The sequence below is a fragment of the Solea senegalensis genome, linkage group LG11, assembly GCF_019176455.1.
Source record: "Solea senegalensis isolate Sse05_10M linkage group LG11, IFAPA_SoseM_1, whole genome shotgun sequence".
Taxonomy (NCBI): Eukaryota; Metazoa; Chordata; class Actinopteri; order Pleuronectiformes; family Soleidae; genus Solea; species Solea senegalensis.
This window is the reverse complement of record NC_058031.1, coordinates 7,282,855-7,307,788: the sequence shown is the minus strand read 5'-3', so window position 1 is coordinate 7,307,788 and position 24,934 is coordinate 7,282,855. Positions and strand designations below refer to the sequence as shown.

General features: G+C 41.4%; 1 protein-coding gene across 4 annotated transcripts in view; it reads left to right on the top strand.

Moving 5' to 3' along the window:
- plekhg5b (pleckstrin homology domain containing, family G (with RhoGef domain) member 5b) overlaps nt 1-18,589 on the top strand; it is a 63,125-nt gene extending 44,536 nt beyond the window's left edge. For all 4 annotated transcript variants that reach the window (XM_044038635.1, XM_044038634.1, XM_044038636.1 and 1 more), the window contains 13 exons: nt 10,089-10,280; nt 11,581-11,748; nt 12,717-12,812; nt 13,038-13,238; nt 13,407-13,517; nt 13,653-13,802; nt 13,900-14,037; nt 14,133-14,252; nt 14,416-14,548; nt 14,786-14,901; nt 15,026-15,183; nt 15,414-16,496; nt 17,012-18,589. In XM_044038635.1, coding sequence (XP_043894570.1) covers nt 10,089-10,280; nt 11,581-11,748; nt 12,717-12,812; nt 13,038-13,238; nt 13,407-13,517; nt 13,653-13,802; nt 13,900-14,037; nt 14,133-14,252; nt 14,416-14,548; nt 14,786-14,901; nt 15,026-15,183; nt 15,414-16,496; nt 17,012-17,021 — 2,676 coding nt within the window. In that variant the 3' untranslated portion in view covers nt 17,022-18,589. The remainder of the gene's footprint in view (nt 1-10,088; nt 10,281-11,580; nt 11,749-12,716; nt 12,813-13,037; nt 13,239-13,406; nt 13,518-13,652; nt 13,803-13,899; nt 14,038-14,132; nt 14,253-14,415; nt 14,549-14,785; nt 14,902-15,025; nt 15,184-15,413; nt 16,497-17,011) is intronic.
- Nucleotides 18,590-24,934: the final 6,345 nt, after the last annotated feature.

The window sequence follows — 24,934 nt, the reverse complement described above, 5'->3', positions numbered from 1 at the left end:
AGCATCATGTCTTTTGGCAGAATGCTGTCAGCTGTGTTCCTATGACACACAGAATCATTAGAAATACGGCAATACGCAAGTTTAAAAAAAAAACATTTCACATTGCTGTTAGGATGTAGAGAGGGTTTTTTATTATCCGTTGTTATGCAGTTCTTGAAATAAAATGATCATTTGTTGTGTCTGATGCCTATTGATCATATCTGAACCCACCTGACAAAATCATCTTCTAGGTCAGTTTGTAGTCAGGCTGATTTTTTTTTTTTTGTCTTTCGGCTTCCCCCCACCACAGCATATATTCACCATATATTATTTGGCAGAGATTTTTACTACAGATGACTTTCCTCACACAACGTTTATACACTTGCGGGGATTGGGGGGGACTCAAACTGGCAACTAGAGCTGCAGCTAACGATTATTCATAATTCATTAATCTGTCAAGTATTTTCTGGATTCACCGAGCAATCGTTTGGTCCATAAAATGTAGAAAAATATTGATCAGTGTTTGTCAAACCTGGAATTCTTAAATGTCGTGTTTTGTCCACAGACAAAAATTATTCAGTTTTTCTTTGTTATATTTAACAAGCTAAAACAATCAGAAATCTTGTTTTAATAATGAAAAAAAACCATAAAACAATTATCAAAATAGTTGTAAGTTGTGTGTTAATTTAGTAATCGATTAATAATCGATTATTCGAGTAATCGTTTCAGCGCTGCTGGCAACCCTTTGGTCTCAAGCCAAGTTCTCTTTCCAATTGGCTATGTAATCAGGCTGCATATCATATGTTTAAGGAAATCGTATTATATTATATGTTGCTCTTGTGCATTATTTTTTGTTGTTTGGCTTGTCAACAACAGTGACATTTCTGTCACTGTTGAATATATTATAAAAAATGTGATTTTAAAAAGTACCTTTTCCTCTTCATAACAGTGTTGTCATAAAGGCAAGTTGCGAAAGTTCCCTCCTGTGTGACCAGTGATGATGGGGCACTAATATTCACATGAACAGCTGTATTGTTTGCTGTTACATAATGATACCAGATGTTTGGTCCAACTCGAATCCTCATAATGATGTCTTTGAATAGAATGAAGCGCTTACATCCACAGTTTGACAAACCACATCAAACCACTTTGAAAAAAAGCATCCTTGTTGTTCTGTAGCCAAGTGAAAAACTGTGTCATCGTTTAGTTTCTGTAGACTCTGAAAAGTGTGTTCTCATTTCTCGGTTTGGCGTTCGCTCAGTCGAGACACTTCTCTGTGGTGCACTACCCTTTTGGACAAGTGTCAGACATGTCACTGAATACACATGATGTAATTAGAGCCACTGATTTGTATTACGTACACTGTAAACAGACGTGTCGTTGTTGTTATTGCCCTGGGCAAGGAAACAGTCACAGAAAGAAATACACAGAAAGTATTTCACCACTGAACGTCATTAAGCTTAGTCATCCACTGAGTTATAGTGACACATTGTGTTTTGTTTTGTTTTGTTCATGACATGAAGTCGTTTGGCCAAAGGTTTTTACTGTGTGTTAAATAATGCCATCAAATTATGACAATAGATTCATCCTCAAGGGGGCAGTAATGAGCCATTTGTGGCACAGAGTTGGTGAGCTCAGGCAGATTGCCCAGCACTAACCTCTTGACTTTTGTAGCATGACATTACTTGAAGGTGGAAGATACTTTATTTTGACAAAACATGTAACATCATGGTGATACACATAAGATGTGTATAGAGCTAAAATGATATTTTGACACACATTTTGGCTTTAACAAATATCATGCCTCCTGCGATTTGAAAATTGCACTAGGCCGTATTGCAATTTCGATAAAATTTCGATTAATTGCTCAGCCCTAACCACCATCAATAGAGTCTGAAGGTTACAAAGTTGGAAATGGAAAAATAATGTCTGTTGTTGTTTAAAGGGAGGAGACAGAGGCATTAACCTCTACCCCCATCTGGGCCTGGGGCTAAACCCAAACCTCTGACTGACCTATGGCTAGTCAAGATGCACTGTGGGTAATATAGGAACCACCATCTGTTGAATGACACACACATTGGTTTTGAATAATTCTTTTAGCTGTTTATTATTCTGGCAGTGTTAAAGGAGTGCTAACATATTTATTCAGTATTAATTATAGTGTTTCCTCTGGGTTTTTCCAAATTTCTTGGCAGCGGTGCTGTTGTACCAGTGTCCATAAGGACACCACAATGTACCCATATTTGTCCAAGTCAAAACATTTTTAAATTGGTGCTCATTTGTGCAGTGACACATTGATTTGAATGATTATGTGAGATTTTGGAGGCAGTGCTCAATGCTGGGGAAACGCTGATTCTGTGGCTGTTGTGTCATGAAAAGCAATGTTTTCCTTTGAAAGTTAATTGAGTAGTTTGAAAAACAAGTATTCCATTTCTGGCTTTCAGTCTTTGTTTTATAAGAGCTGCATGCACATGAGGGCACAGAGTGTGGTGTTTGAGTCTCTATGGCAGCAGCTTTGGCACTCAGCATTAAATGCATGCGTGTCTTCTTTTTATGGAATCAAGGATTTTTGATGTTTGCCTGGTGACTGGATTCAAGGCTTGGCATGCCAGTGGTTTGTGCCAGGCTTCAGAGGGAATGCAGCCAACTCTTTTTCTGTATCTGGTGACTCTTTTGTTTGAATCAGGGTATTTTCAAGTTTATTATTGCATGCATGTTACAATTTATAGCCTCTGGCAGCATTGTGATTGGCTGCAGGAAAGCTTTGATGATCCAGATTGATTATTTTACAATGGGGAGTCTCAGCTAAAGCCTCTGATTGGTCTGAAGCACATTCCGATCCTGCTGATAGTTCCCATAAAGCATTGCTACCCGCCTGTGCCACGCACTTTTGCCCCATCAGCAAATAATGCACCCTTTTATACCCCTTCAGTATCAGCACTGTATCAAATGACCTTTGATGACCTAAAAAGTGTTCAGCTTTTAACCCGACTCAGCATGTGACTGAAAAAATATGACACTGAAGAAAAACTCTATATTCAGTTCCAATACATCATACAGGACTCATGTATGGCTGCAACGTGTTTTACAGTTGCATAACTTGACTAAAATATCACGACAAACCTGAAAGTATGTCATGGCTACAGCTGGGACTCCCCTTCTGTATGAGCTGCTGTGGAAGTGACACATTTAACCTGCTTGGTAAGTTGAAGTCATTCATCCCCTGAGCCATGGCTCCAGGATGTTTTTGCTCCACTGTTTTCTTTTTTTCCATTGAGAAATGACGTTGCATTGAAGCAAAAGCAAAACTTCACACATAGGGGTTACACACACATAACATATTGACATGTGTGTGGCTGAAGTGGGGAAAAAACATTAGCTTTTCCTCTTATTCATATTTCTGAGAAGAGAAAGTAAAACAGATGGACGTTTACAGTCTGTACACTCATATAATGTCTGATTGTGTGGCATCATGTGATTTACACAAAAACAGTGCCTCAATCGTTGCTTTGCCTCAGTCTGACCTTTTTTTTTTTATCACACACACATCCATCAGTTGCCAGAGCAGAGTGAATACAAATTACATCTGCATTTCAGTTTTCAGTTGGATGAGTTTGGTTTTCCCACTGAGTTAATGTCTAGTAATGGATCCCTCATATGTGTGTCATTGCTTACTCCCATTTTAAACTCTCCATATACATATATATGTATATATGTATATACACAGTATATATATACTTAATACTGAACCATATAGAATTTTTTTTTAATTATTTATGTATTCTCTGACCAGACAGATACAGGTATGTACATGTACAGTTTTAAAATATCTATTCTCAGCTTCTCAAATATGAGGATTGTGTGTTTTTCCCTGTTGTATATCTCTGTAAATCTTTGAGTTTTAGATATTTGGTCACATCAATTGGAATTTTAAACTAGTTAACTATCTACCACTATTTGACTACAATGACAAACATGAAACAGATTAATCAAAAAAAATACCGCACTGCAGGTCGACTGTGAATGAAAATAGTTGTCAGTGTCGGCCCTTATTTACAAACCCAGAAAGAAAGCATAGGCTCCTGGCATTGCCACAGGGATGGAATAGTGTGTTCATCAATAGACTAAATCAGTAGATAATGATGTTTCATGATAGACAAGGCCCTGTGGCTAAAGACACACGGTTACACAGAGAGCCTGCATTTCAGTGAATGAGTCATAGACAGGAGTGGTGACAGTGTCTTGTTTTCACACTGTCTACATACTGTACCCAAAATACAATAACACATAACGCAACTATGGTCTGTATTCAGGTCACACTGTTTTATATAAAAAGGCGGAAGACTTTAGCAAAAGCTATTGTCTTTATTTATTTACTTCCTTTCCAAAGTAGGTCATACATTTGGTTTCTACCTCATTATAAAACTGAGCTAGGTGTTCTGTGCTATGTTGCCACCTCCAACAGCCAAGTCTTTACTCACTATCTGACGCATCTCGCAGCGTCACAATGGAGACAATTGTCGAATTAAGACAGAGCCACTTTCAATGACAATGGTTGAATCAGTGGCAGTCACATGGGGCGTCATCACCACGTTTGATCTTGAAAGGTGAACTGAAAAAAAAGTGTTATATACATACAACCATCAGTGCAGTGGGTCAATGGAGTGAGAAGTGTCAGTGACTGATTTGATAAGATCTTTGGCAAAAATATTTGCACCCATTCCACTACTGACATGAAAGGTTTAGTGACACAGCATACATTATGGCTACACATGATGTAGTCATCCAGATGTCATCGATGCAATTGTATTGTATTGTTATTGTAACATAAAACATTTTTTTTGATTTTGAGTTTTTCTGTTTTTCTCTGAGCAATTCATACCTAACCACTCCGTTTACATATAATGTCAGTTAAAGTCACATTTTTCTCTCCTGTCTCCATCACTAAAAATATATAATATCATTTTTTATAAATACTCATTCCTGTTCGTCCTGTGTGTACAGGTCTTTAGGAGACTGCGTGGACCAATTGTCAAGCAAACCCAACTTTGTGAGGACATTTTGACCTTGCGAGGACACGTTGGCTGGTCCACACAACTTTAACAAGCTTTTTTAGGATCAAGACCTGGTTTTAGTGTTAGGGTTAGGTTTAGGCATTTAGTTGTGGTGATGGGAATGCATTATGATTATGAGTCTCTAAACAAAGAATGCCAAACTAGCATGTTTTTGTGTGAGGGTGTGTTGAAGAAAGTAATTATGTAATTGTTTCAGGTAATGTAATTTAGGCTGATGTGTATTCCCATAAGGAGTGGGAGGAGCTACCAGTTGAGCAGCCTGAGGAGGTGTGTTGCTGTGTGAATGTGTGTGTTGGAAACACAAAGTACTTCCTCTATTGCATTAAAGTAGAGATTACTTACGGTCTAAACACACACCTTTATGATTGTTAGCTGTGTGACCGTTGGCCTGCAGTGAGGTTTATCTGCAGGATCAGGTCTGCACTCGCACTCATAAGAGAAGAAGCTGCAGTGTTTTACTTCTGCTCTGGATGATGATTTCCTAGAAATGGATTGTTCCTGAGTTTTTATTCCTTTTTGTTCTTTGATTAGTGGAATTTTTTTCCTTTTTTTTTTCCCCATTTTCATCTTCATTTGTGGGGGAAATGGTTCGTTTTAGTCGCCTGTCGTCTTGGCACAGTTGGGACCTGCTGCATGTGGACTCTGCGATTCCTGAGTCACTTCCTACTGAAACAAGACCAAGTGACTGTCAGGTGAGAGGTTCACTGACATGATGATGTAGTGATGGCTGTGGCAATCAGCATCTTCAAACAAACATGTATGCTTTTTTGTCGTAAGTATAATGGGCAGAATACACTCAGTTTCCATTGTATTAGCTACACTTGGCTAAAAGTGTAGCACTAAAAGAGTCCTGAGATAAATCATAGCTTTTTCAAAACAGAGCAGTTTCGAGTTTCTCACTGTATTAACATTGATATGGGGAAGCTAAATTATTGAAACACTGCTCCAAAATGATTATAAACTGGAATCAACACTACAAATTATTTTTAGTTGGAGGTGTAATACATACAGGAAGCTGAAGCAAAGGAAAATAATCATCAGTATCATTCAAATGGAATATATTTTTTTAAATAATCTGTTGGATTAATTCTTATTTAAATTTTTTTTGCTTGATTCATTTAATGTCCTTTACAGAGACCTTTCAGCTTTGACTAAAATGTTTGTTTGTGTTTGGGGTGACTTGTGATGATGACTGAGATTCCATTACGCTGGCTGAGACATTGATGTAGGTCAAGTAAAAGGAGCATGTTTTGTGAAAACTCTCATCTCTCACCTCAGGCCAAAAGTTTGTGCTTGTGGTGCTGGTTGTCAGGACCTCGATTATTGGAACTAAAGTGACCTTGAAACATAACTCATGTGTTGACCACCGGGGGGTTTCTTTTAGTTTCTTTTTCCTGGATTAGCACACATGATGTGTGTGTTTGTCCTGTGTTTTGTGTGTGTGTTCAGGCTTTCAGGAAGGTCAGTGTCACGCTGTTTTCCCATCGTTAATCAACCTACCTGATCAAGGGGTGCTGTTATCAGTATGTTAACATAAAAGCAGTAGCATTGGGGCAGAGGGAGAAGTGGGTCGGGTGAGTGCAATGCTGCTTCCTTTGTCACTGCTTATTTTAATACAATCCCTACCTGTTAAAAGATTTTCTCCCGTCCAGTCCAAGGTTAACGCCACAAACCACAGTGATAAGATAAGGCTGTGAGTGCACACTGGGCTTGATATCATTAACCTGACTGCTCCCCTCCCGGCCCAGTGCACAAGTCGCAGTTTTTCCCAGATTTAGAGGCTTTGCAACTAAAGCGAGCTCAGAATCTCGCTGACCTCTGTTCTGACGGACAGGTTTACACAGGAGGCACAAGGGAAAACCTCGTAAACATAATTAGTTTAGACGACAACACAAGAGCAGGTTAGTGTTTACTTTGAGGGTATATTTGCTTGGGCTGTAGTATTCTCCTTATTACAACTAACTCTAATTACTGGAGATTTATGACTACATTTATTTTATTAAATTGCTGCTTTTTGTTCTGTTTGATCAACAGGCTGCAACCCCAAAATATTCAGATATTAAACAAAAACCTACTAATTAAACAACCAAAACAAATGTTTGTACTGTATTGTCACAACATTTGGAGTTTTGTCTGCCGTGTTGTCAGACTTCTCTGCTGCTCCTGGAGGAGAAGGCGGTGGAGCTTATCTACTCCACGTAAGCAGCCTATTACATGTGTTGAAACAAGCAAGTAAACAAAGGGAATTTCCCGTTCGGCCATTGTCTGGCCATTTCGCTCCTTGTTTTGACCAACTCACAATCCATTGTTCAAAGGTCTCCACGCAAGAGAGCGATTGGAGATAAGAATAATGGACAAACTTTAAAGTAATAGTAAAGAATTAAGCACCCCATCCGTTTCCAGTCATTCTGTAATTTTCTTGCTTTTATTCGGGTAATTGCTTGAAATGAAGGCTAATCTGGTGGTGGCGGTAAAGAAGCAGAATATTGCAGTGGAAAAAACGTATGTGGTATGTGTGCATGGGCAGGAGTGGTTAGTTTATTTCTAACTCTGTGCAGCCATCTGAGAGGATTTTGCATTTCTACAAACACCAGGATGTATATGTTTGAACCAGGGAGCTCCTTACAAGCTGTCACTCTGACTCCACCTCCAAATATTCCCATCAACCTCCTCTTTATGCCCTGGCCCTGCCTCTCCTTTCCTGCTCGACACAATGAGGCAGGATCTTCCTGGTTGCTATGACTTCAGGCCAGTGCCTGTATGAAATGCAAGCAGACTGGGTGCCTCAGTGAGAAGGTTTCACCACAGCAGGACAGGACACAGATACATCCCGGTTCAAAAAGAAGCTGCAGTCAGACTCTACAGGACACAGCAGTCAGACACTGGTCTCTGTGGGCAACCAGGACCCCGTCAGCTGGAACGGGACCTCTCAAGACTGTATGATGTTCAACACAAGTCTCTTGATCTCGGGATAAGTGTCACAGTCGTCACTCGGCTTCTTGGACTATCTAGCCATCGTAAGTGTGGATGGTGAAGACGACTTGGATGTGTATGTTTTACTGTGGCGAAGGCGAAACAGTGGAGACGTGAAGTTGACAGAAAGAGAGGGAGAGCAACAGCTGGCTCCAGAATGGGCTGTGATCCATGAATCCAATTGAAGGATTACGATGGTTTTTGTTACTTTTGACATGCCTCTGGTTTCAATGGTGAGCACTGTTAATGTGGTGGGAAACTGTTGGTAGCCTCTGTGTAATAACAATTACAACCTCCTGACCTCAACTTGTGTAGCACTGTGTGACTTCAAATATGCATTTTTTCTTTAGGATTTTTCCAACTTTTCTACATGTGTATGAGCTTATTTTTTTTTACAACAAAACGATCCTTCTTAGAAAAAAACATCTTTTCGTCCTCTGATGTTTCTCCCAGCAAACTGCAGCTCTTTGTTGAGTGCTGCCACGTACAGCACACATACAAAGTGGTTCACTCATTGCGCTGGCAGAAGCACAGTTCCCTGTTTGTCAGTGGGGACTGAAGACTTCCTGACACCTGTGTGTTTTCTTTCTTAATTCTGGGATATCCCCACTAACACATCTCTAAATCTGTCCAACCTCCTTTCTCTTAACTTCCTCTAAATCTCCTTTCTCCACAGTTTTTGTTTTAAATCCAACATGTTTGTTTTGCAGTTACATTACTCTCTCCTTTGGTAATTATTCACAAAGGCAAAAGAGCTAAAAGCCGTTTCAAACCTTAAAGGACCCCCCATTCAGATTTACTATCATGTCATGCAGCTCAGTAAAGGCCACTTGAGGGGCTTTTACTATAGTTAAGTGGATTTACAAAAAGCTCTGGGGACATTTGTCCTAAAATGGGAGCCTGTGTAATGCAGAACAGTTTGACTAGTGCTCATCATAATATTTACATTTTTTTTTGCCTACGTTTTCAGTGTCACACACTGTTTATTGTGATAAGCCTTTATCAGTAGTTTCAATCAAGTTAGTTTACATCTGAAAGCTGTGAGACACGTTCGCAAAGGTTCTGTTTTTCACTGTCTGCGTGTTCATGCTGTTTGTTTCTGGTGTTTGAAAAGGCCGTTTTATTGAAGGATGTGGAAGGCAAACAATATCCAGGCTCCGTCACAGAGTTTGATTTACTCCCACAAAGATGTGTAAACAGTCTGCCTATGTATGTAGAGTCGTTTGAGCTCAGTTTCTGGTTGGTGGGGGCCCGTACTTGCAGCCTGAGTAAAGGTGATATTACCATGTATGTGGAGTGAGAAGCAGAGAAAATAAAAGTCTGTTCAAAGCCTTTTGTGGCCTCCAGAGGAAGCTGCGAGAAAATCTGATAAATGTGCCGAAGTGATGTCATGATGTCTAGCAAAGTGTTGTTATTAGATTGTGCATATGTTTGTGTTTCGGGTCCAGTAAAAGAATTTGGCTGGAATGGCCGGTCAGTTTCAGAAATGGTGTCAGTGTCCTGGAATGTGAGCGGCTCCTCACAAATGACACTAACGACGAAAACAACTGCTTCCTCAGATACTGAGGTGACTCTTGTTTGTTTGCTTTTCTGGCGCTCGTAAAGTGGGCAGAGATTGCCTAAGTAAGGGCGCACAGCAGGGTCTGCTGACAGGGTAACAATAGATGGGGGGGGGGCTAGGGGGCGGGGAGCAGTGGCCAGACCCAGGTCATCTGTTCTTATGGAACAACCTCCCGCCTGCTTCTTGTGATGTAATGAGCCTTCACCGCGAGGAAGTTGAGTCCTTCCCTCTCCTGTTTGTGTCTGACCATTAGGATAGCTTTAATAGTCCCGCAAAGAATTCCCCTCCGATTTCCTGTTTGTTCCATCCTTGCATATTTCTCTCGCCTTCATTGTCTCTTTACATCCGTCTAACTGGAAACTTTAGTATTTCCCACTGAGACGATAAAATGATCCACTGCCACTCATGCAGTGTGTTCTTTCATTTTCTGTTTTGTGCCCTTTCATTGTTCCTTTTCACAAGGGATAAATATTATAATGTCACTGTGTCTGTCCTGTCAGGGTCAAGCACGTCGGAGGAAGAACATGACAGAGTTCCTGGGTGAGACGAATATCCCGACCCCGGATACTCTGGGACAGATCGGTGGCTCGTTGCCTGGTGTCGGTGCTGGGCCCGACAGCTGGAAGAATCGCGCTGCCAGTCGCTTCAGTGGCTTCTTTAGCTCCGGTGCTGGAGCGGGGCCCTTTGGCAAGGTAATACTAATCAGACAGGCTGTGATTTCAAGCGAAGTGGTACTCTTCCTTTTGGCTTTAAAACTGACTGCAATTTGTCCAGGCATGTCTCACATTAAGAAAACGTTTAAAGTATAAACAAAACAGTAGCACACAGCAGTGGAAGGAGGTCAGAGGACCAAATCCCCGGAGTCCAACTGAGGTCATTTCCCCTCAAAGTCCCCTGACTGGTGGGCTGACATACTTTCCTGCCAGCAGCTCTGGAAATGACGAGGTAGAGGAAAAGCTTTATGCTTACTTAGTTCCATCCATCATTTTTCTGGATGAAAAACAACACTTGGTTCAAAGGAATAGGTCCTGACAGTTGGAGTTAGATGAGAGAATCAAGACCACTCTTGCATCTTCCAGCAGTTGCCCAGCTATGCTGAACACAAAAACTGGAGACAGAGGGAGACTCTGAGATGTATCCACCCACTAGCACCGTAAAGGTCACAGTTGAACGCAAACGCAAATAAGCGTATATCCCCAAACGTCAAACCTTTTGCTTCTCTATCATTGTTTTTTTTCCCCAGTTTTTTCATTGTATGGAGTCACACCTACACACACACACTCCCATCATGCTCGTCCTCCTGAGGTCACATCCTGCACAATAGCAGATGTCAGATGGAGACAGTATCTGTCAGTCACCTGTCAGTACTGAGCTCATCTCTATTCACCCTGTATGTTCCCTTTAACCCCTTCAAGTCCTGAGATCCTCCACCGGGACCTGGACCTCTGCCCGTCTCTGTATGTCAGGGTTAAACACTACCAGTCCCTCCTGTCACAAATCTTTGAAAAGCAAAAGATTTCAACATTCTTTAGGCTTGCATTTCATAGATTTTACCTCTATTTTTATATTTCTAATGCTTCTATTAGTGGGGTTTTTTTTTCTGTGGATTTTTCTAATACACAGAAATGTCTTTGATTCTGACCCATCGCTGCAAATCTCCATCTCCTCCAAGTTTTAGCTCTCCTCACCCCCATTCCCTACTCTGTCTTCTTTTGTTAAAAAGGTCTCAATCCGCAGAGCTCATTTTCATAATTACATAAGAGCTGTCAGCTGGAACAAAGACCTGAATAGGAGCCACAGTTGGATGCAAGAGTTAAGGCGCTGGAAAGTGCTGGGTTTATATGCTAATGCGGGGACTCTTGCTTCTTTACAGTTTTAATGTAACAAGACACAGAAGTGACATTTACTTACACATCTCCTCTCACTGTCATCCTATCGGGTTTGTTGACACTAATTAGGCTTGTGTCTGTAATTGTTCTTGTCTCATCACAGGAGGTGGACCGTCTGGATCAGCTCCAGAGCAAGCTCCACTCGTACATGTTGTTCGGGCTGCCCAAAGTGCCGCGGCAGCTCTCCTTCCACCAGGACTCCTGGGAGGAGGAGGAGGAGACCAACCTGGCCCTGGAGGACAGCTGGCAGTTACTACTGGACAACTCAGAGGTGCACATCATGACACAAAGACACACATGCCTGCTGTTAGTAAATTAGATAAAAAAAAAAAAATAATAATATGAAGTAGAAGAAAAATTAAGTTAAAAAGTGTAGTAGAGCTGAAACAATTAATCGATTACTAAATTAATCAACAACTATTTTGATAATCGATGAATCGCTTCAATGCTGTTTTCATGATTAAAACAAGATTTACAATTGTTTAAGCTTCTTAAATTAATTTCTTTGCCCTGGATAACAAAGAAATCATTAAAAGTTAATCAGTTTAGAAGTTACAAAAGTAAAAGAAAAGTTTAAGAAGTCAAAATGTTATGTAGTAAAGTAAAAAGAAACTGGTCCCCTTTACTCTACTTACTTTAGTCCTTCATTACTGGCACGCACACACACACTTACATCTTGCTTCCTGACATCGGACTCTACTTCCTTCTTGTTTATCTTCCCCTCTCCCTGATGACTGTTGCGAACAAATCACTGAATTATTGCACAGTTCCGGTGTCATGCAGCTGTTAACTAGACCAATCAGTCTAGTTAGATTTGAGAAACAATACCACTGCTCAGCTGCGACGCAGCACCTCAGACTGCACGTTCATACCTGGCGGTTTGTTACACAAGACCTTTACAGACAGCAACACGTGTGATTTCCCAACATTTTCCCTCTAATCAGATTGTTGATGTGAACTACTGGAACATACCAGAGCACTGCCAGCAGCAAGTTATTTAAGGTTATGTTTATATGAGTATGGCTATATATGACAAGGCCGTGGTCTGACGGGAATAAGTCATTAAATAACACAGCCCACCTCATTTATTAAAACAATAATAATTCTCTTCAACTTTCATCCAGTTCTGGCGTCTAGTTTCCTGTGAACAAGTATTACTTTTCATGGTTGCTGTAACTCATTATCAGCATATGTTGTTATATTTATTAATATGACGTGTGTGTGTATTTGTGTGTACAGACACTGACACGGCGCCAGTTTCACCAGCAGGAGGCAATATGGGAGCTGCTGCACACGGAGGCCACCTACATAAAGAAACTTCGTGTCATCACTGATGTAAGTGTACAGATGCTCGCGTTGCATAAGACGAACTGGCTTCTGTTCTGTGACCGTCACACACTGAACCTGTTGTTAAAGTCTGACAAGTAGAGAACATATAATCTTTATGATAACACACTCAGCTGTTGTGATTTACCCATGAGGCTGATAACCTTCACCTTACAGAGGGCTCCATATCAGCTGAGCGTCTCCTGAGCATTTTTTTCGGGTCTCTGTTTGCAGCTGTTCCTGTGCGGCCTGCTGAACCTGCAGGAGAGCGGTCTGCTGACGGAGGTGGAGCCCGCCAAGCTGTTCAGCAACATCCAGGAGATTGTCCGCCTCCACATGTCCCTGTGGAACCAGGTCATGCTGCCTGTGCTGGACAAGGCCAGGCAGGCGCGGACTTTGCTCGACCCCACTGACCTCCACCATGGCTTCATGACAGTAAGTGATGTCTGCAGATTTGTCTGCATTTACCTGCACGACTGCTCTGTATGAGCATGAGGAAAATGTGCAAGACAGACGTTCTCTTGATTTACCAATAGATAATCTCTACAATGCTTTTGTTGCTGTAGTAATATCTGTGATGCATGATTGTTTGTGTGTGTTCAGTTTGGCTTCAGGTTCCAGCCCTACATCAGGTACTGCATGGAGGAAGAAGGCTGTATGGAGAACATGCGCACACTTCTCAGGGACAACGAGCTCTTCAGGACCTACGTCACGGTCAGTTCCATCTGCTCTCTCACCTTAAAAACCAGTATCTATGAGAACACCATGTTCTGTAGCACTCAAGTATTTTTCTTGAGTTTTCTGGCACATTAATGTTTAATATCCTGTCTTTGTTTTGGTTCAATTCAGTGGGCAGAGACTCACAAGCAGTGTAACCGTCTGAAGTTGGCTGACATGTTGGCAAAGCCTCACCAGAGACTTACCAAGTATCAACTCCTGCTGAAGAGCATTCTCAAGAAGACCGACGAGCCCTCCGCCCGTGACATCATCAGTAACATGGTGACCATTTTAATAGCACACAGAAACGTAGTGTTGAGTCACCTGTTGTGTTTGGTGCGAACGTTAACGTATTATTGTGTTCCTCCTCCTCCTCAAGGTGGCCACAGTCGAGGGCTTCATCAACAGTGTGGACTCCCAGATGCAACAGCGTCAAGAGCAACAGAAGCTAGCCACCATCTCTGCCCGCATTGACTCCTATGAGGCTGTAGAGGGCAGCAGTGAGGAGGTGGAGAAGGTCAGAAAGGCTTTGCAATTCTTCACAAAGCTTCTTCAGTGTGAAACATCGCGCAAGATTTCGCTTCATGCTTTTTGTCTTTTTTGTCTTTTCAGATCCTCAAGGAGTACAGCCACTTTGACCTCATGGCTCCCATGAGGGGGATCTCACCAGAGGAAACCCGACAGCTGCATCTTGAGGGAGCGCTAAGGATGAAAGAGGGCAAAGACAGTCGGGTAAGAGCGACTCACATGATGGGCTCTTATCTTTATACGCCTGCTTTTTCGTCAAATTGCAGTCAACCTCACATGTCCCATAAAAACACGAGAAAACACGTCATGTGTTACTCTCAGTAGTTTCACAAAACAACGCCTAAAATAAAACTTAACTTTCCTGTAGATGGACGTCTACTGTTTCCTGTTCACTGACCTGCTGTTAATTACCAAGCCAGTAAAAAGAGTGGAAAAAGTCAAAGTCATCCGACAGCCACTCCTCATGCACAATGTTGTCTGCAAGGAGCTCAAAGACCCTGGTGAGTCATTAACACAGATGTTGCACATTTATTGAGCACATTTTGAATCATCTAGTCTACAAAATACAATTGAAAGTGAATGAATGTTAATGTGAATGAAATGAAATCGACTGCTGATGTTCTATTGGATTAGGTAACCATTGTCAGCTAATGTACCGTGGGGTGTGATGATGTTATTTCTTGTGCCATATTTTCAAGTTAATGCTGATTTGTGTGGGGTTTTTTTTGCATCTGCAGGATCGTTCATCCTCATCTACCTCAATGAGTTCAAGAGTGCAGTGGCAGCCTACACTTTACAAGCCAACAGCGCCATCCAGGGGCGCAGCTGGATCGATGCAATCTGCAACGTCCAGGTTAGAGAGTTGGTCTATATGATCAGAGCATAACTCTGGATCCACAGTGGTTTCTGTTTCAAAATAAAAACCAGCTGCTATATTTTATTATAAACTAATTAAATGTGGTTGAATTATGTGACAGAACCAGCTCCACAGGCTTCGCTCTGAGGAGGTTGTCCGACAGCAGAACAGGCTGAAGACATGCACAGGTGAAGGGGGGGAGGAGGAGGAGGAAGACGAGAGCAGCAACTCTACCGAAAGTTCCCCGTGCTTGCGGCACAATAAACAGCAAAGCTTAAGGTATTATTCTGTCCAACTCCTTTACAAATTGCACATAAATGTCTGCTGGCTTTAATGTCTTGTTGAATGGACGGACTGGTAGTCTTATATAAATAAAATGGATAAATGCATTACTCTAAAATGCTATATTTTTTCTTAAAAATGGCAAATGAATGCAACCCCACTTGTTATGTTATGTTTGTTATTGTTATGGCCTTGCAGTCTAATAAAACTCACAAATATGCTTTCAGTCAATCGGATGGTTCCACTGAGACGCTGTCAGTGATCGACATTGGCGAACCAGGAGAGAACAACGAGCCTCCTGCCTCCAACATGAACCTGGAGAGGACCACTAAAACAGACTCAGACTCTGATGCAGCTCTACAGTGTGAGGGTCCTGAGGTCCAGCAGTCTCAGTCCATGAGCGTCCACAGTGCCCACTCCACTATTTACTCTGAGCACGATCAGGAAGCACAGGCTGACGGCGAGGAGCTGGACCCTCAGTGTCGCTCTCTCTCCATGGACAGCGCTTATGGCACGCTCTCTCCTGAATCCCTGCTGAGAGAATTACACCCTCAGCCTGGCCAAAGTGAAGGAGAGGAGACTGAGGAGGAGGAAGGAGAGGAGGAAGAGCAGGGACGAGGAGATGTTGATGAGGTAGAAGGTGAGCAGGAGGAAGAAGAAGAAGAAGAAGCAGCAGAGGAGGAGGAGGAAGACACTGCCTCATTGGGGTCTCAGCTGTCAGTAATTCAGTCCTCTAAACCTCGCCGATGGCCTCATGTTCAGTCACGACTCGACTGCCTCCAGAGGTTGTCCACTCTGTCCTTATCCCGCTCTGAGGACAATCTCCTCCAGCGCGTCCACTGTAAAACGCCCTTGACACACAAACTCTCACTTGACACCGAAGAACAGGGCCAGACAAAATGCAGGGACAAGAACACGTCGACGCTGGCACATAGTAAGAGTCTGTCAGAACTGGGCCAGAACTGCGTCAAGTTGCTCCCCAGTGACCTCCAGCAGTCGGAAGACTGCTTGGGCATGACCGTGCCGTCTGACAAAATCTGTGCCAGCCTGAGGAGGGCGGAGGCCAGGCATAGTCACAGGGCGCCAGCCGGACAATGTCAAGACAATGTATCGCAAAGCAATACTTCGGATGGGGAAAGCTCTCCGTCTGCCTGCGTAGACAGGAAAAACCAGACAACTGCCGACAGTGAATCAGGGGAAACGTCGCCCAAGAAGAGGAAATCTCCTGCCCAGCAGCACAAGAAGCTGACATTAGCGCAGCTGTACAGGATACGCACCACTCTTGTCCTCAATTCCACACTCACTGCATCGTAAGTATACTGATCCAAAGACACTTTATTAGTTGATAGTTGGGGTTTTGGAGTGCGAGTGTGAGATGAGAAGATCAATACTGCTCTTAACATACAGGGAATTTGCTTTGGTGTTTAACAAACGATGAAAGAATTCTCAGGATCAATAGATGTTAACGCAGTTTACGTTTAAAAAAAGTGAAAGAATGATAAAAAAGAGAAAGGAGACAATACAATATACAAATTACAATTTTAAATGGTGATATAAAAACATGAGACAAGATTACATTTGTCACAGCTTCTTGAAGTTTTTGTCTTAATAAAACAAATGAGATCAAATGTGTTGATGGGTTATTATTAGCGTTGCTGTTAAACAGATTTTGGTATAAAAAGTGGTTTCGATCTTCGAACACTGAGCAAGAGAGTGAGTCATCAGTCTCCCTCAGTGTAAAAGTATTTATTTAATTTTAGGCAAACTGCCTTAACTTTGAGTCATAATTTTGGTATTAATATTTCTATTTATTCTTCTTCTCCAGGGAGGTATAACCACTGTTCTAAACAGCTGACCAGTGGAATGCGGACGTCATAAGGAACAAGGACGTGTTTTGCGTGGATGGACTGAATTTCTTGAGACACAGATGCACTCTCTCTCTCTCTCTCTCATACTGCGCTCTCCTTTCCTGTTGCTTTTTGGACTGTGACTCGACCACTTTAAGATCCTTGTGTTTTTCCTTTGCTGACGCACTGGTTCACAAACGTTCCTGAAATGGGAAGGAGAGGCAGAGAGACGTTAAATTGCTTGCACTTTGCAACGGAAGTAGTGTTATAGGGGCTGGGACCTTAGGGTGGACTGGGAGAGTGTGCAGGGCCTTTGGGTGTGCTGCCCCCTGCAGGGTGAGGAGCCATCTGGACGTAAGTCTTCAAAATGTATCGGCAACGGAGAAGAGTTGAGGCTGAATCCTCTTTAAAAAAAAAACACTCTCTGCTTGTGGATGAAACAAAAACACAGCACCTAGGATGTCCTCCTAATATTTGTACTACTCCTGGTTTGAAAAGAGAAAAAAAAAAAATGAAACTTGCACAGTTATCTTCGTTGAGTAGAAGTATCACAAAGGAGTGAAATTACATTTACAGTCACGATGATTTTGAATTTATTGTTTGTATCCATGTTTGTGTCCGCCTGTATTCTAATGTCCATGTGTGGGTTTGAATGTGTCTGTGTGTGAGCGTGAGCGAGTGAGTGTCTGCGTTTGAATGATGCACTGTCCTCCATTTCCTGACTGAACCAAAATGGATTTCCATCTGCTGTTAAAAAAAAACTAAACGCTAACACGCCCAAAGATGGAAAACTTGAATAGCTCACAGATTCACCGAAAGACGCAGTGGTCCAATACAGCCAATCATACACAAAAAAAGCTACGTTACCATGGATACTGACTTTTTTTTTTTTCATTTTAATTTTCGGTTGAACTAATGTCATTTTGGTTGAACTAATAAGGATGAGTTCATTTCTTCAATAGCAATGACTGAATATGTTTTGAGTGTTGACTCTCACCCTGATGCCTATATGTACCACACACACATGGATAAACATAAAAAGTCGTCATCTACACTTAGAGAGATTGAAAACTTTTGGGTTGAATATTTGACAGAATGAGTGAATCTGCAGAGCTGGTTTATGTTGAGCAGCTTTTTCCAGGAGATTTAGAAACACACACACACACACTTTTCAGATCAGTGACTATAACTTAATTCCAAACTTTGCCCGTACCAAATAGGTTACTGTTTACTTTAGTTCATGTTTATGTGTAATATTTATTATCTCTGCTATGTTTTATATAAGATATTGTTTATATTGTTTGCTTCCATGTGTTTTTTTTGGATATAGTCTTAATCTTTGTTTTTCTTTGCCAGGCATGAATGTGCTATGAACCAAAATCATGTGTTTCCTTTTTTTAGGAATGACTTTAAGGTGTCTTACAAAATAATAATAAAAAAAAACACAACAACTTTACAATTCCTGTTTTAATGGTTTAATCCATTGTAATAGAGTGATGTGGGGAGAAAATCTGAAAGGTATCCATCGCATTAAACCGACATAAACTGGTCGTGAAGCTCTTGTCTCCTGATTTTTGTCCAGACAGCAGCAGGTGGCGATATTATGAGTTATGGAGGAGACAGAATTACACCCAAGAGGCCACGACTGTCTGTGAACTGCGGTAAATCATTACATCATCTTTTTTTTTATATATCACAAAGCCAAACCTGTTTTTAAAGTCATTTGGACAAAGCAGCTGAGTGTAAATCAGGAGGAGTTGGACACATACGTACATGTGGAAAATGTAGAGACACAAGTGTTGCATTCATAATTTTTACTTATGCAGACGTTTAGTTGTAGTAAGAAGTTCTAGTTTACTGTTTTTATTCAAGGGGCTGCACATCATTTAAATGTTTTGGCTTTGCAAGAGCTAATTTTACAGTTTGTAAGATTGTAATTTTATAGATTGGCTGATGGGTGCGTGGATGAAATGTTAGTTATAGTTGTAAATGCATCATTATTTTAGTGGCTGACCATATGTTTCTGTTTTGTTTGTATAATCTGGATCTTGCCTTTCGCCCCATGTCAGCTGGCATCAGCATCCACCGTGACCCTCATGTGGAGGATAAAGTGTTTGAAGGTGAGTGAGTGAGTGAGTGAGTGAATCTGGATCTTCAAAATAACAAATAATATTCAAAGTAAAAGTATCTCAAAAACAAACATATGTGGTACTTGAGTAAATAATTACTTAAGCTGTAAGCCTTCTTAAAAACTTAAAATACCCTCATAAGCATGTGTACATTGGAGAAACAAACTTGACACTGAGAACAAAAAATATAGGGAACCTCTTCATATTTCTTCACCAATTGATGAAATGCTAATTTTACAAATGATAAAACAACGTGTTGTGTTATAAACCATGTATTAAATATTGATGCACCACTTATAAAAAAGCTAAATCTGGCCTTCAGCATAATTTGGACTCAGTTGAGTCAGATGCTCGTGTCGAGCGCAGCTGTCCTTCTGGTCTGACCGTCTGTTTCTGATTCTCAGGAAGTTCATATGAGTCTCGGCAACAAATGTAGGTCAGGATCACATGTGGGACGTGAAAAGCAGAACCAGGCGGGACCTGATGAAGGTGTGTTTACAGGTGATTACATCAGCTAATCGATGGATTACAGCATGTTGCATCCACACAAGCCCACGAAATACCGAGAAAAGATGGTAGTGTGGCCCTGTGGGATTTTCTGTTTAATCTGGTCCCACGATGCAGCAGCCCTTCCATCCTCACATCTGGCCTGCTGGGATTGACTGTTGTAATCCCTGATTTTAAAAACTACTTTATCATGCTTTACCGCTGATACCCTGGACATTAATTATTAAAATGCAGCTCTCTATTTTAGCAACGAAGTAATTACACATCCCCGTTCTATTAGCCTCTGTTAAGCAAGTGATGAGTCTGTGCCTCGGTGAGTTGTAGCCACATAATGGCTGCAGGTGAGCTGCACCATACAGATTATTAAACAAAGAGGAATTAGTATGATCAGGCAAAAAAAGGGCTGGCACTTGGCACCAATCATGGTTTAAATTAATAATAAAATTCTAACATACATTCAAACTATTGTCAAATGAGTTGGAACAATGCTGATTAATCTATCAGCTCCACACAACTCGATTTCGTCTCACAGTTTTTGGATTTTGCATTTGACTTGTGCAGAGTCTTACTTTGCATATTCTGTGCTACATCATGAACCCTGTCATGTGTCCTCTGCACTGCTCTCAACTGCACCGCTGCATGCAACTGGAGCAGTGGAGGGGTAAACACCACTTGCTGTGGCAGATGTCAAAAACCATGCTGTAAAAAATGTCAGATTAACACAAAGGGGCACTTTGGCAAATCCTGATTATAGGAGCACTTTCATTTATTAAACCCTGCCAATCCCCCCGTACTCTTTCTGAGCAGGGATTAAAACCAGGTAGACACCATTGTCTATCTTTTCTAAACAATCCCTCACTAAGCTCTGGCCATTTCCTGGTTGCCCTCGCCAGACCTGCCTGGCTGGCTGTTTGCCTGCCTGTAATCTCAGTAGGTCACCACTACCACTACAGATTCCCATTCATCAACATCATCCCCCTTAGAGGGACGAGTTGATTGGATTTAGGACATGTTTTACAGGCGCAGAAAAAAACAGAGAACAGCAAACTGAAGCGTGTTTACAAGCGCTGTGCTGTGAAAAGGCCTGTGGACGAGTGGCCGCCATATGGACTGGATAACCATGTGAACATCTGCCCTCCATCAGGACAGTGGACTGCCATTAGGCTGGTGCCTGTGACCTTCACATGGTGCACTGCAACATCTGGCCCCATTTCTACTCTTATGGTTCCCTGAAATCGGCATCAAGCGGACGTGCAGCTACAGACGTGTCCATATGCATTTATGTGACAGTTGTCATGTTCATGATAATCCTGCAGCAAGTGTTGAAGGACAGAACGCTCAAGATAAATACAACACTGTTTGGACTTTGAAACTGGGGCACCTCAGCCCTTTACCTGTCAACAAGCCCAATTCCTTCCCTCTTGCCCACGGGTTGCCCAACTGTAAGGTTTTATTGGCAGAAATTGAATATATCTATAAGTATGTTTGGATAATTGTATAAAAATGGTTTGCTTTTCTTTCAGGGCTCTACAGATGCCCTCCATCTTGCAGCGCCATGTGTCCACAGCAGCTCGAAACAGCCAAAGCCTGCGTTTCAAGTTTTGATGTTGACGTTTACTAATGCAAACAAGAGCCACATCCTTTCTGGTCTGTGAAGAACAGCTCTGCCCACATAAACCCGATCCATAAATGAACACAGAAGAGAGAAGACACAGCAGACAGAGTGAGAGAGTGAAAGCATTTTTATGGTACATCCTTTCTGGTATGTAAAGGACACAGCAGGTTGTTTTCACACCTAATAGACTCGGTATGATTGGGGGTTGCAACATTCAGCCGGTCGGAGTTTGCTTTCACACTGCTGCACTTAAGTGAGGCGGCGCTGCATCAAGAATTATTGAAGGAGAAGACAAGATACAAAATGAACATCTGTTGGTTAATGCAGGGCAACTTCTGTTTCCTCCACATAAGAGCAAAACATGGAGCTGCACCAAATCCTATCGGCCTAGGGTTTTTTGGTATGTTTTGATTGTGTTTACCCACAATGCCCTGCATTGAACCCACAGTGCCCAGTTCCCGCATTTGGTTAATTTGAAGGGAACTGAGACCTATATTTTTAGGTGGACCAGAGTTGGCTTTTTTGGTGCACATCAGAGTTTGGTTGCATGTTCACACCTCCCCAAAACAACTGGACTCTCTGAGCAAACTAGGGTTCGATTAAGAAGGGCTGGTGTGAATGCACCAGTGTAGTTTCCTGACCTCCCCTTGTTACAATGTACAGTCTCACCAATAGGTGTCACTAATTCTTACACACCGGACCTTTAAGGGAATATGGTCGCATTCTTTCTGTCTGCTGTTGAGTTGGTGGTTAAATAACACTCACAGTCACAGTAAGGTTGCCATTGTGGACATAGAATGTCATCTTGTCATCATTGTGTCCAATGAGACATATTTAGCATTTGTTGGGCCCAGATTGTGATTGATGAGGTCACTATGACCTTTGAATTGAATTAATTTCAGAGGGAATATCTGTGCCACATCATATCATATTCACAAGAATGGGACAGACAGAAAACTCAGAAAACCACAACAGGCTTTAAGTATTTAACTCATATACAAACAGATAAATCATCCCTAGCAGTAAAATGCTGCTTAAAACTGAGGCACAATTAATAATCATTTTTTGATCAAATTTAGATTACAGTGGCATTTGTTTTCCACTTTTAAATACTTAATAAATTATACTTATGTTTTTATATTTTTACTTTGACAAATCATCCACACTTTATATATATATACATATACGTAAAAAAGAATCACGACTCCTACTCCTTTTTTGCCATACAATCCCCCAATAAGGTGATAAATGTATTGCCAGCTGCTCTCTGGCATAAATTCATTCCACAAAGACCTGGCATATGCTGGGGGATCAAATGTCTCCATCCTCGTAAAACTTGTATTGTTTTCTAAATTGAAAGAGCATAAGGTCCCACTTTCACTCAACAATATAAATTCCTCACCTCAATAATTGTATCAGCTTATAAGAAGCTTACTGTAATTCCAATATTGTCTTCTGAGAGCTGCAGCCTGAAACACCAAATACAAATCACTCATTTCTAAATTAAATGAAAAACCCCATTCAAAGAGAAGCAACACTGGAGGAGGACAGAGGGATTAACATGTAAGTCCAGCACATTTAATATTTACGACACAATCACACAATTAATCTGACAATGTGTTTGGTCTAATACCTGAACTATGGGCCCTCATAGTTATCAGTGAGGTGCACACAGGAGTGAGTGCGTGCGTGTGTGTGTGTGAGGACGACATGAAATACATGCTTTTCAACCAGATCAGATTTTTAGACAGTTCACATCCTGCCCCAAATGTTCCAAATATACTAAACTAACTGCATACAAAAAGAGGAGAATGTAATGTTTTGGCCCCTTTGTTCTTATCCAGGAGTCAGAACAGTGCCCAGTCATCTGAGACAAAACTTAAATCTGGAGACACACTACACAACTTTCCTAGCCGTTACAGATTTTGAAAAGACCTGACTTCACACTAATGGTGTTTTTCCACTACACAGTTCCAGCACGACTCGACCATACTCTGTGTTTTTTTCTTTTCCATTAGCGATAGTACTTTTTTAGTACGTTGTGGAAAACAATACCAAACCGAGTAGAGCTGAGTCGCGCCGTGCCAAGTCGTGTTGGAACTGTGTAGTGGAAAAGCGTCACAACCGACTGGTTTCAGCAGATTTTTTTTTTATGACAGACGCAGATCATCAAACTCTCGCAAGAACGACCGTTTCTACAGGAGCAACAGTTACTTCTGGTGCTATTTACCTGTGTCCCACCTACACTTTTTCATTGGCTGTTGGCAACGTGTGTTTGCAGTTGGGTCGATAATCTCTAAGAAATGTATGTACAACTCAGTACATACTGTATTTGATGACGATGATTGGACAAATGCAGTAAAAATGTCACTTCCACAGGGAGTCAATGGAGAAGTGGACGTGGTGATTTTATATCACAAGTACATTTTAAGTGACAATGTACAAAGTATGTATCTATAAGTATATATCTATAACCTCTTTATGGCCATGTTTGTTCACAATTTGATAAAATGATTAGAGCTACAATGTGTTGCCAGTCGGAGCCAGGCAACACATTGCAGAAACATACACAACAGCGGAGCCTTTTTTTCTGATTTTGCAAGAGAAGTCTAACCCTAACCCCACTATGATCAGGCTATAATTGGGCTATAATAGCTGGTTGTTGTGTGTTATTGTGATATGTAAATAAAAACACTATAGCCTTTCAGTTTTTTTTATAATTATTGCATTTCCTTGTTCTAGTTGTACGTTTGCACAATTAATGTAAAAATAAACTGAAATGAGCTTTTATGGAATAAGATTTGCGTCAATATTTCCAAACAGCACTTTTCATGAATCATGAATCATGAACAACACTATAGAAGCAAAAACAATGGATTTAATCATTCAAAAATATTGTATTTTATTGTTTGAAAATACACTTGTTCTTTGTGCTCCCTCAATTTCCGCCGGAGTTTGAGCGACAGAAGTCGCCACAGGCTTGGAGTTGCTGTCTGTCTGTAAGTCGTTCCCCATCCGATTGTAAGTATCTAATGTTTATAATCTGACAAACATTAGATATTTACAATTATTTTGTCAGATGTTGATGGGGAAGACTTTGTGAACGAGTTCCAGACGGATAGCGACTCCAAGTCCGTGACAACTTCCACTCTATTGAGCTGTCGCTCCAAACCTCCAGCCAATCAGCAGGCAGCTTCCTAAGCCCCGCCCACAAACAAAAAACCTCAGCACAAAGAACAAACCAGGGAGCACAAAGAATAAGTGAGGGAGTGCAAAGAAGAAATCAGGGAGGGCAGAGAAAAAGTGCACTTTCAAACAATAGAATACAATATTTTTGAATGATTAAATCGATATTTTTTTGTTTCTTAAAATCGTGTTGTTTGATTCCTGAAAAGTGTTGTTTGAAAATATTGACACAAATCTAATTCCATAAACTTCCCCTGTTTCACAGCCCAGCAACTGTCACTGGATATTATACAAGTGGTGCCTGTCCCACTGGTGTGCAGTAGGTGCCCTTTTAATTTTCGCCCCTGGCCTTCCAAATGTCTGTTCACGCCTCTGTGAAGTGTTGAAGAAAACATCCTTCTCGTCCGTTAGTGACGGATGCTGGAGCTGAGCGTCGTCACTTAAAGGGTTAACAACCGCAGGAG